Genomic DNA, 12,490 nt, shown 5'->3' with positions numbered 1-12,490 from the left:
TATGACCTCTATGTTCTATTTTTAGTAACAGCGGCCATATTTTTCGACGGACCAAAAATCCCCACATCAGTGCTATGCAGGATACCATAAGGAACATTTATTTGGTATTCGAGTTGCTCATTTACTTTTGTTACTTTGTATGAAGTATTTTAATTACTTAATGTTCTTTGTTGTGTTTGTCTGTTTTCCATGTCCCGGACTACATTCTTTTGATTTCCGATAGAATCTTGGTTCCCTTGATTACTCTTTCAAACCAAGTTTTAGTTCTGTTTGGTTAGGTAGGGTCAGAGGAGAAATTTTCTGAAAGAAATAACATTGAAAATAGCGAAAAAACGTCGAAAAGGGGGCAATAACTTCAACATGGCTGAACAGATTAACACGAAAATTTGACCACAGATATATCACATCACGCTGAACACTTTTGGACCAGTCGACAGAAGTTGGTAAAACCAAACGATTTTTTTTTGTGACATACGCGGAAAAATTCTGACTGATCCCTATGTTCTTTTTTTATTTGATTCGACGGATCAAAAAGCCTCATTGGTTCTAATTGGTGAAGTAGTGTCAGAGGAGAAGAGTTTTCAAAAATTGTTAACGACGATGACGGGCGATTGACGACAAAAAAGACGTTGAAGACGACGAACGCCAATTGATGACAAAAGCTCACATGGCCTTTGGCAAGGCAATGAGGCTTGGAAATATATCACCCGGAATATTCCGTCATTGAAGAAGATGTTATAATTAAGTCGTTGTCTACAAAGCGTTTGAGAATATGCAGTTAAAATTGTATATAGGAAAAGATTATTATACATTGAAGATTTATATTTGTCCCTGTCCCTGTCCAGCATGGCTTTTGATCTCGGAGGATTGGTGAGAATACCATTACTAATAAAAAACGAGTGATTCATAACCCTCCCCCATGACTATTGGTATTTAAAATTTGTCTGTTAACTTATATCTATAATGACTGTACGCGGATTTTATTGGAGAGCTTGTGATCTCTGTCTTAATCCCAATACTAATGACTGTCTAAAGTCGCTTTCCAGTCATCTCGGCCATAGTACTCTTCGGCCATAGTACTCTTCGGCCATAGTCCATTTCGGCCATGGTTTTCAATATGCAGTCAATCAAGAAGTTAAATCTTTTACATTTAGTTCTGGAAATATATTTAATATAAAGAGCAGTTTTACTTGTAGTTGTACCTCAGAAAATCTTTTGTACATTGTAACTTGCAGTGGTTGCGGGGAAAACTATATTGGACAAACGAGAGCATAACTCCAGTAGGAGAGGAATGATATGACTTCATACAATCATTTGTGTGTCTTTTTGTATCTCATTATGTCTTTAGATACAAAGAAGTGTGTTTGTGTGTATATATTTATATCCCGATGAGGGAGCAACCAAATTTGCATTGCAAATTTTCAATCTCGCATCGATTCTAGAGTTGGGTTATAGTTTGGACTTGATTATATATATGTATGCATCCTTGTATTAACATACCATGTTGATCCTCGCGGTTCATGCTATGTATCTACATAGTAATTTACTAGCAAGTAAGATGGTAGAGTTGCCTCACCCCATTAGACTACTTATACAAATGTATGTATTATATACTTGGTGTGACTGTATTTGTATACTGTTACAGGTCCTCTATTGTCTTACTCGATACCATCAGAGGTTGTCCTATTCAGTTACATCATGTGCTAATGTTAGCGCTCTACATTTACTTATGAGGAAGTATCACTCGGTTAACGAAAGCTGTATTATATAGCCAAGTTATCCGAGTGGTCTAGAGCGTTGGACATACTGCAGGCGGTGTTGCCATAGATGTCAAAGAAGAGAAGGGGTTCGAATCCCGCTGAGGGAGCAGCCAAATTTGCATCATAAATTTGCAACCTTTAATCGATTCTAGAGTTCTAGAGTTGGGGTGTAGTTTAGACTTGATTATATATATATCCTTGAATCAAGTATTTTAATTTGTTAAAAAAAAGTTGCATTTTTTATCAGCGCATGCTTCTTTTTTTCGTAAAATAGTTTTATTAGAGTAAAAAGGAAAATATCGTTTTGCTTTAAAATAGATGTTCATAGTAAAAGAAATTACACGAATAACATAACATGAGTGCCGATGACATACAAACTGCAAATCTCTGCCTAAGAATGATTTGCATCACAAAAATACCCACAGAATGATGTAGCAATGGACAGGTATATAATGCTGAAATGAGAAGGACTTGGTTCTTTTTGTATTTGAATGTTGTATCAGATCATTATTAATACATCATTAACCCACGTAAATTCGATAAAAAGACATAATTTCGTCATTGAAAGTATAACCAGTGTCGTCAACTAAAAAGACAACTATTGCATTGGGCAACAGCTCCATATAATTTAAATTTAAAGGAAGCTTGTCTTCCAATTTTTACATGACGATTTTAGTAAATAATTACATGATTTGATTGTAATTAAATAAACAGGTAATTGCACGTGGCATGATAATTAAAAGGCTCTATAATCAAATTACCTACATGATTACTGATTAATTATCATTACGTACTAGAGACATTAAGCTGTAATTAAATTTAATTATAATTCGATGCTAGAAACTACAAATAACAACATTCATTAAAAAAAAAAAACAAACTAACAATGTTTTTACAGAAGTCACATTCTTTAAACGTACATGAAAAATTTTGAAAATGTAGATATGAAATAACCGAGAAACAAACTATACCTTTTATCAGGAACTTTATATTTAATATACACTCCCTACTTTTATACATAAATTTTGCTATAGTTGTGGAATTTTTTTAAAAAAGTACATTAGAGAGAATCCAGCTTTCACTAATTTGAATAAATTTACACAATTTTCTTAATACAATCTTTAAGTTTTTTTTACGAAATAAAAATGTATTGCAGTTTATTGATACAATTTATTTTTCTGTCGTCTTTAATTCATGAAAATAATTCTGAGGCAACTTCTAAAGAAGAAGAAACTTTATTGCATCAGCATAAACAGCTTTAGCATTTACAAAACAAGAAATGTTATACATAATCAATCAAACAGCATGGAATAATAACTGCAGAGAGCAAATATGCATATAATTCAGGGATACTGTAAATAGTTATGGAAGTATAGGAGTCAATCCTAATAAAGTAATAGCAATTTACTAATTTTGACCCTCCCCTTTCAGCTTGAGTACACAGCTTGGGTAATTGTTCAAGTTGTGTTATAAATTATCATTGTTGTTTAAACTTTCTGAAATATTAACTGGTGTTATCTCCCTTAGTAGTTTTTAACAATTATTTAATAATTTGTTTATGTTTATCAATTATGTATTCACCTTTTTTTTCCTACTTATGTCAATTGCTCTTTTTTAAATAAATTATTATTATCTTTTATAAGTTTACCACAGTCATCCATCTTTTTTTCAAACTTTAAAATACAAATTTATGTAATATTTGTAACCATATACAATATTTTAAAAATGTGTGGACAAAATATATTGTGGCCAGATAACTATGGCTGAAGTGGTAGTGTGGCCAAAATGACTTGCATAGCTAAAGTCATATATGTTGATATGTCGAAGCTTTCCTTCACCCAAGGTTTTCTATATATGAATCTGTGAGGAAGGCAGTGGCCTTTTGTCCGAAGTGAAAGTATCAGGTTCCCTTTTCAACAAGTTAGACTTCATGCCATTTATCATTTTACCAAGTCTTTTTAAGGAATTTATTCATCAGTATATAACTGGGAGATTCCAATTATTAGTAAAATTATCGGAAGAACTGTTCTGGGTTCAGCATGGATTGCAGGTTTTATCTAGATCTCTAACTAGAAGAAGTATAATATCTGGAAGTATAACATAGACGTCTTTTAAATGTTTTGTCTTAGACTGCATTTTCATGATTTCTGAAGCTTTAATGTAACCAGATGTAGTGTTTTTTGGATGAAAGTTTCTCAATATGAGGAATTTTTAGATGAATTTCTGTACATTTAAGAGCAAGCTTTGCTTGCTTAATATCTCTTGAAAAAATTCTAATGGGAACATGGCATGCTTTTGCCAAAAGAGGTTTCATATACATTGTAGAATAACAGTGTATTGACTTGAATTAAAGTCAGAATATGGATGAGGCTTAGAATTTAGGTGAAAGCCTTGTTTTTTTCTGATTTGTGCAGAATTTTTATATTTTTCATTTCTATTCAGTGTTATTGTTTTTATATTGAAATATTAATCCTGTTCATTTAATTTTTTTTTAATTATGATAAGTTTAATTCTTATTTGAGATGATTTTTTTTACATTTCTTTCCCCCTAGTGGATCCAGATAGTGATGCTTTAATTAATAGATAGGTCAAGCAAGGGTAGGATAGAAGGCAGAGCCAAAGTGATATATGCCGTCAGTGACTGTAAATTTGTACATCATCAATAAATATACTGCCAATGCACTTTGGTTGCTCAAATAGGGATATTGGGTAAAAATACGGAATGGGGTGTCATTCATCAAATTTTTCATCACAGGGAATCCTGAAACACTTCTTAACAGATATATGGAGTTACCTTTCTCTCAGGACAGCTATAAACCTGCATTTTTGTTCAATTTGAAAATTAAAAAAATTGAATTCTAGAGGTTGTTTTTCCAAAACTGAAGTTTTTATGTTTCATGAACAGTGTTTTGATTTATTATTGGTTTATTTTTCAGAATGCTAATCAAGTCCAGGCTGGTGTGGGAGCATTGTGTACAGATGCATCAAAATATGAAAATCGGGTATGGCTGAACCATTCTTCTACATCAGATACAATGTTGTTTCTCAACTTTTTTTCCCCAAAATGGCTTATGCTGCTTGAGGATGATAAGATACAAATGTACCTTTAATGTAGATACAATGTATGTGAGTGTACATGTATTATGATAGATTACAGATAAAAGTTAAGTTTACTGACATTGTATTCTACTGGCCATGGAAATTTCATAGAAATAATCCTTAAAAGACATTTGTTTTGAGTAGTTGGAAGTAGAGATTCTTTTTGGTATTGAATTTGGTAGGTAACAGGTAATATCATCTACACTACACAAAAGACTGAAACTAATGACAGAAATCTTACTTTTTATGTCTGATTGAAGCAAACGGCTGCTAACAAACAACAATATACCATGTTGACAGTCTTAAAAAGTATTAGGAACCTCTGAAAGCATATCTGTAACCCTAACAATATAATGAAATGTTGAGATAGTTAAAAAACTGATCAATGGTTAAAAAAAGAAATCCAGACAGGCTTGGCACAGATATAAATTGATTGCCTTAAATTACCTCAGAGAGAAGGCTGTTGTTTCCTAATTTGTCACAAAAAAATGGCTTAAAAATAATCACAAAGATAAACTGGTAGTGAAAGGCAAGGGTGTTGTTTTTTTTATCAGAATTACAATGATAAATATTAATGAATTGTCTTTTTCTTGATAATTTGTATAAAATGAATCACAAATTAAAGTTTTTGTATGGGTATTCCAAATTTTCCATTTTAAAAAAATGATGCATTTTTCCCAATTAAAAAAGGCTGAGATAGTTTTGAAAAAGGTCAATGACATCACTGCTTGGATATACTTGTAGTCTTGAAATGGCATAACTGTTTTGGGTTCAACATTTAATTTGTTCTTTAATATTTTATCTTTATATACCATTATATAAAGTGAAAAATGTAGAATGTAAATTTTTTATTCCATTTGTCTTTGTGTTTATATTTTATGATAACTAATGTGGTACATGAAATACAAGTTCTCACAATGCAATCCATACAGGTCCAATGCAATGCACATTTGAATCCCCTTTTAGAAGTTTTTGTATTGAACTGTAAAATACAGTCTGTTGACACTAAAAGGTAGTCACACAAAAAATACTAATTGGAAGTTAAAATGGCTTAAAGAGAAATTTAAAAAGTTAACCACAAAAGTTTCTTTGTATGTTATGTTGAGTAGATTTGCTACACAGGCAAATATTTTTCACGTGAACTCTGTCACTTAGTTTATTTGCTCAATTCATGTGAAAATCATGTGAAATAATTTTGCCTGTGTAATGCCTGTTGTTAACTAATGAGCACTAAGTATAAATGAATTGATTTCTGTAAAGTCTGTCAAGTGAACATCTCGGGTTTCAATTCTTGCAGTTTGAAAAATTATTAGCCTTACATAGTGTGTAAATACTTTTCTTTTGCTTACCTGTCAACTGTAAAAATAGTGAAAATATGTACACTGCAAATATTGATATGTTTACAACACATTTCTATGCTTAACCTGATGTTTTATTTGTAGGAGGATGTGGAAATGGAATGGGCAATGAAGGCCTACCATCATGCAGAAACTTATTTTAATGTAAGATATTGAAAATATTATTTTTATACTGACTGCTTGAAAGGAGGGAGGTATATAGTGATCATGCTCTCTGTCTGTTTATCCATCTATAGTTTTAAACCATAACTCTTGTAAAACCAGTGAATGAAATTTGATGAAACTTCACACATGATGCTGTTGTGCACCTCCAATATTATTTTTCCATTTGAAAGACTTTTAATGGTTTCTTGATGCAAAAAAAATGGACTTTGTCAATTTTTTTCACTCAGAGGGGGACTATCTTTTAATCTGCATCTTTTGTAAAACTGAATTGGATTGATGAATGTTCAAACATTCTTGATCACATAATGTCATTGTTTACCTATTTTCTTTTTCCATCTGAATTACTTTTTTGGTTTCCTATATGGTTTCTAGAGAAGAAATGTGGTACTGCCAAGTGAGCACATAATTTTTATTAAAGCATTATCAGATTGTAACTTTGATACAATAAGATAATATGACATGTTAGAAAAAAAATAATGGGTTGGTAAAATTCTATTGTTTTTTAATAACTTTTATTGTGTGTGGTATCTTGCAGAATTGCACTTTATAGGTGTAGAGTGATTTGATTTTTCATGAGTGATTTTTTCAAGATGAATGAGGAATTTTTACGCCATTGAAGGCACAGTTAACAATTTGCAATCCAGAAAAAAAGTTTTTTTGTTTACTATTACAGCTTGTGAGCTCTGTTGATCCTATGATCTTGAAACTTACCAAATGTGATTCAGATATCTATACTCATTTCCGTGATGAGTTTCCTGATGTAAAATTAGACGTAATCAACATTGATGAAATGAAATCACCTGCAGGGAAAGAGGTTTGTTTATTTTGCAAAATAAGTATTTTTACTATTTTCTTTTTTTGATAATTTCTCTAATGCTTCACTAATATTTTTTTACTTTGTTAGATAAGCAGACAAAATAAAAAAAAATAGCTGGATTAGTTACCAACCAAATTAGGTTGTCTCCCATGTCTGTATAAAGGAATTGTTCAGTTTTATGAAGTTGTCTGTATTTTCACTATACAGTACACAAGATGATTTAAGTTGTGAAATTAAGTTCCAATCTTGATTAAGTTTGGACACTGCCTGAGGAAGAGTTGATTCATGGTGCAAAAAAAAATTGACAAACAATGTTTACAATTATTAAAGTAGATTTGTTTTTTTTTTCTTTTGGAAAACATACATGTATTCCCACTCAAATCAACCTAATTAAAAATGATAACTTCAATCAATATGATTTTTATCCCAGAGTGCAACAACTGAATGAAAAAAACTAAGACTTGTTATGTGGTCTAAAAGTAGTTTTTGATTTAGAAAAAAAAGTGAATTTGGTGGGATTTAGACGTGCAATAATCACCTTCTGTCTGATTTTTTTATAAAGACTGCTACTTAAATATTTGTAGGTATGTATGAATATACTGGTATAAACAACAGGTATCAGTGGATTTTGTTTTATTGTTTTCATTATTTATTCAACTATTTTTTTATTTTTTAAATTTGACTTTTAAATTTTTTTATATTTTGTTGTTAAGTCTCACCTATGATTATGTTTAATTTGTAGAAGTGGAGATCATTTTGTGAATTTTACAAAGAGAAAGTAACAGATTATAATATGGGAACATTGTTAAGAACTGATTGTACAAAAGATTACTCTGAAGAAAATTCTTTTTTAGGTAAGTAAAATCTTATTTGTCTATAGAAATTTATTAGTAAAATCGATTTTAAAGAAAGTAATTTACATTGAAAGTGTTAATCTTAATGACATATATAATAATTGTATAAAGAAATAAGGTTAAGTCAATCTAATTTTGTAACAGTGAAATTTTCAAGTACATATAATAATTTGTTTCTTCGACAATATTTTTAAGTTGACTTCGCATATTTGACGTAGCTTTTTATTGGGAGCTGGATGAATACTGTTCTTGGTTTAGCTGTGTTAGTTGATCATTTAACATCTGTATCTTTTTTATATTTCAGTTGTGAGGATACAGTTTTTAGCTATAGAAATAGCCAGAAATAGGGAAGGATTGAATTCAGGACTCAGACAGAAAAAGGCTGAAAAGTCGTGATAGTTAATTTGTTATTATTTTACATTGAACTGTTGAATCATTCTCAACTTCACAAAAATAGGTAATCAGTGATTTTGGACAGTGAGGTGCTCCTGGATATCTGCCATGAAAGGTTGCTTTCATCAAAACTTATTCCTCTTAAACATCATGAACACATAAAAATAGCTTAGTTGTTCAGGAGTCTGTTTACTTAACCATCTATTGGAGCAATTTTATATGTAAGGTCAAAGGGTGAAAAAATAGTTCCTGTTTAAAAAAATGACTTATGAAGTGTGAATTCTGACGTGTAACTTAATGTTATGTTCATTATGTACTTTAAAACAAACAGAAACACATGTGTTCATATTCATACTGGAATTTTAATTTTTACTAAAAAAAAATAAGGGCCTTCAAATACCCCAAATTGTCATACAGATTGTAAAGTTGACACCATGGAATTCTTTATCGTCTTAAATTTTAGCAGGTGCTCGTTTTCTTTATTCCATGTATTAACTTTTATTTTAAAATATTTTATACTTTAAGAATTAAGCAACCAAATTTTGTTATTGATGAATTTTCTGTAAATTTTTTTGCTTATTTTGTTTTGTATTTATACATGTATAAATTTCTTTTTTTTTTGCATTTTATCCAACATTTGCAAAATAAACTTCCATTTGGATATTCAATTTTTATATCTATGATTTACAAGTGTGTTTTAAATTATTGGCTCTTGTTTGGGTAGCTGGTATCATAGCATATGTTTTCAATTCAATCCAATACACTATTTATTTACATGTATTTGTGTCTTATTATGTTACAGTTAACAAGAAGATTACTATGTACCATGCATATGCTTTTATAATTCTATACCATTATATGCATACTATATCAACTACCCATTAATATATAGAACAATCATATAAAAGTTGTCTTTACAAAAATTAATTCATCAAATTAATAAAAAGTGAAAAAATTGTTATATTTTTGTTGTCGAACTTTGTGCATCTTGAAGCTTAGTACAGTTACTCTACCAGAAACATTTTGTTTTGGAGTGTTGGATCAACAACATACATATTGAAAGTTTCAACAAATGCACATTGCATGTGAATAACACATTGCAGTGAAGATCTTGAATTTTTTTTAAAGTTTGTATTGAATGAAGCTGCCATTCGAAGTTTCCTGCTTTTTAATTGTACACAAATTTGATTGTGTGAAATGATTCATGCTTTTTCTATTATTTTTTAACTTACAAATAACCTACCAGAGCGTGGGGGTGGGGGGAGGGGCTATTGATTTTTTTCTGAGACTTTTTTTTTCTTGGGCGAAAAAGAAAATTTGTATTCTTTTTTCAGGGCTATTAAAAAAAAATATTTTTTTTTGCCATCTATTGAAAACAATCTTTTTTTGTCATCTCACTACTGTGTAGCATCTTGATTTATTTTTTTTTGTTATTTTTTTGTAAACAAACTTTTTATCTTATCCAGTGATATCAAATTATTTTTTTTTCACATTTTCCAGAAACAAAGTTTTTTTCCCCAGAAAAAATCCATAACCCCCTGTAAAAATAAAATGGTTGCTGCCTGAGTAAGAGTAAAATGGTATGGGACTTCGAAATTGGTTTTTCTACCAAATATAATTTTTTTTCAACCCATCGTTTTGTTTTGAAAGAAATAACAGTAAATATACCAAAGCAAAGAAAACTATTTAGTATATCAGTAACAATTTTGTAAGCAATGCAGATTTTGACATTTTGAATATTAAACACTTTTTGAATAATTTAGGATATTGTTTATATGATAAGTGATAAGGTATAGATTTGTTAAATAGTGAATAATTGAGACAATATACCAATGCTTTGAAACAAAATGAATTACAAGTTTATAAAGGTATAGATGTAATTAATTTGGCTCACATCGTCTATCACAAAAGCAGTATTTCCCTGTATTTCAAAGACCAACCAAAACCGATTAATTCATGTTCCTATACGTCACCTATTGTATCCAAAATTTAAATTATAAAGGGGTATTGCAGGGCCTCGAGATTGATGTCGTCAAGGCTAAACCACCTGACTGTTCTTCCAAAAATAATAACTCTCCATTCAAACATGGTCCTTCCAGTCACGTCATTACGGGAGATATAAACATCATAGAAAACGAATCTCCTCGTTATGGCCTTTTTAAAGGTCCTAAGTACCGTTAGCCACGCTCCATAAATTGGATTTATAACCGTAAAATTCTTATGGATGCCTTGGAGGACTATGCAAGAAAATGGATGAAATAAGAACAAGTTGAAATTGATTCACAGTCAAAGTGGGCAAAGGCTGTCAAGTCTTTAATTTTGAAACGTTTGAAAGTTTTAAGTTGGAGCTACATCAGTTTTCACAGACCCTGATTTAGCAAAAACATTGTCTACTATGCATGACAAATATGTTGTCTTACCCACAGACAAAGCCCAAAACAACATCGTTTTTGTCTACAAAATTCATACATCCAATGTTTATTATCAGAGGTAGACGTAAAAAGTAATAGTAGTAATAAGATATACAGCTACCACACTCTCCAAAGAAGAGATAGTCGAAAATCATAAGTCAGTACTATCCTCTTTCGGTTTCTCTATCAAAAACAATGATTGTAATTTACCGTCTATGTACTGGATTCATTAACTCCACCAGAATCCATACAAGCAATTCTACGTAGCTGGATATGCAAAATGTACCACCAAACCGCTTTCAAAATTTGAACTTCTATACTCACAGCTGTAAAAGATGGTCTCCAGTCCTACAACGACACTTGTTTTCCCGTAGTGGTATTAATTCAATGTGGATCCTTAATAATTCGAAAGATCTTTTGGAAACCCGCAATTCAAGATAATTATCAGAATACAATAGCATTAAATCCTATGATTTTTCAACTCTTTATTCTTCTATTTCCCACACTCACTTAAATCCCGACTCAAAAAAACACTACACATCGTTGTTACTCCAAAAAGACGGTACTTCTAGATACAGATATGTAGTACTTGGTAGAGATTCTTCGTACTTTGTAAAAACCGTTTCCAAATCATCTTCCAAATATACCGAAGAAGACGTTTTAAAAATGCTGGTATTTTTGATCGACAACATATTTGTCCAGTGTGGTGGACGCGTTTTTCAACAATAGAAAACGATCGGCATTCCAGTGGGAACAAATTACTAACCTATCTTCACTCTTATGAAACTGACATTATAGCTGATCTGATCCGAAAGAAAAAAATGTCGTTTAGTACTTTAATCTCAGTTTCCGCGCTATATAGCTGACATATTATCTTAAAACAATCCTAGTTTCGGGGATTTGATACATCATATCTACCCAAAAAACTTGAGATTAGGGATTGTACAGACACTGTGAAGTCAACATATTTTCACGCCTACATTTGGAGATCGACCGTAATGAAAATCTATTGACCAAACTATACGACAAACGCGATGACTTTTCATTCTGTATTGTCAACTTCCCTTTCACCTGTGAAAGCATCCCTTTAACATCTGCGTATGGAGTTTTCATATCACAACCCATACATTATGCCAAAGCTTGTCGTAACTACGCAGACATTTTGTTCCGCGCTAGACTTCTAACAATAAGGCTTCTGAAACAGGGTCATGTTGCTACAAGATTGAATTCATCACTACTTAAGTTTTATGGTCGTCATCATGAACTAGTGGATCGGCGGATCGTTACGGTGTATCTATCTTCATGATAAGAACCGATTTGTTCGACGTGTCATATTTTTCCTTTCCTTTTTCGTCTTCTCCGGACATGACCGCTTTTTATAAGCTTTTCGGCGGGTGTTTCTAGAAAAGCAGAGGATGCTTACCCTACTGGTGCACCTGGTCCATGCTCCCAGTTTTTATTGGCGAAGGAGTTGCTCATTTACTTGTTACTTTGTATCTGTTATTTTGGTTATTTTATGTTCTTTGTTGTCTATGTCTGTTTTCCATGTATGGTCTTTGCCCCTGGATAAAATTCTTTTGATTTCCGCTAGAATCATGGTTCCCGTGATTACTCTCTTATACATAGCACTCAT

At 31.4% G+C, this 12,490-nt stretch overlaps 1 protein-coding gene across 2 annotated transcripts; it reads left to right on the top strand.

The window, feature by feature from the left end:
• The first annotated feature begins 724 nt into the window (after positions 1-724).
• LOC148621608 (protein PBDC1-like) lies at positions 725-9,407 on the top strand. 2 transcript variants are annotated; one of them, XM_088576163.1, is made up of 6 exons: positions 725-870; positions 4,697-4,762; positions 6,302-6,361; positions 7,056-7,196; positions 7,942-8,053; positions 8,358-9,407. In XM_088576163.1, exons 1-6 carry the CDS (start codon positions 847-849, stop codon positions 8,447-8,449), a joined length of 495 nt encoding a protein of 164 aa, XP_088432289.1. In that variant the 5' UTR covers positions 725-846; the 3' UTR covers positions 8,450-9,407. The 2 variants fall into 2 exon arrangements, with proteins under 2 accessions (XP_088432289.1, XP_088432291.1); XM_088576165.1 differs by lacking the exons at positions 725-870; positions 4,697-4,762 and adding an exon at positions 4,796-4,886.
• The last annotated feature ends 3,083 nt before the right edge of the window (positions 9,408-12,490 follow it).

This window comes from Perna viridis, chromosome 3, assembly GCF_037379345.1.
Source record: "Perna viridis isolate PV_CMFRI_1.1 ecotype Kerala chromosome 3, ASM3737934v1, whole genome shotgun sequence".
Classification (NCBI taxonomy): domain Eukaryota; kingdom Metazoa; phylum Mollusca; class Bivalvia; order Mytilida; family Mytilidae; genus Perna; species Perna viridis.
Note: the sequence above shows the minus strand (reverse complement) of the source record. Positions and strands in the feature narration are given on the sequence as shown.

Bases quoted from the DNA above. Each gene is read 5' to 3' on its own strand.
- LOC148621608 (XM_088576163.1), top strand. From the start codon at position 847: ATGGCTTTTGATCTCGGAGGATTG. The intron at 871-4,696 runs GTGAGAATACCA...TTTATTTTTCAG, and splicing joins CTTTTGATCTCGGAGGATTG to AATGCTAATCAAGTCCAGGC. The intron at 4,763-6,301 runs GTATGGCTGAAC...TTTTATTTGTAG, and splicing joins CATCAAAATATGAAAATCGG to GAGGATGTGGAAATGGAATG.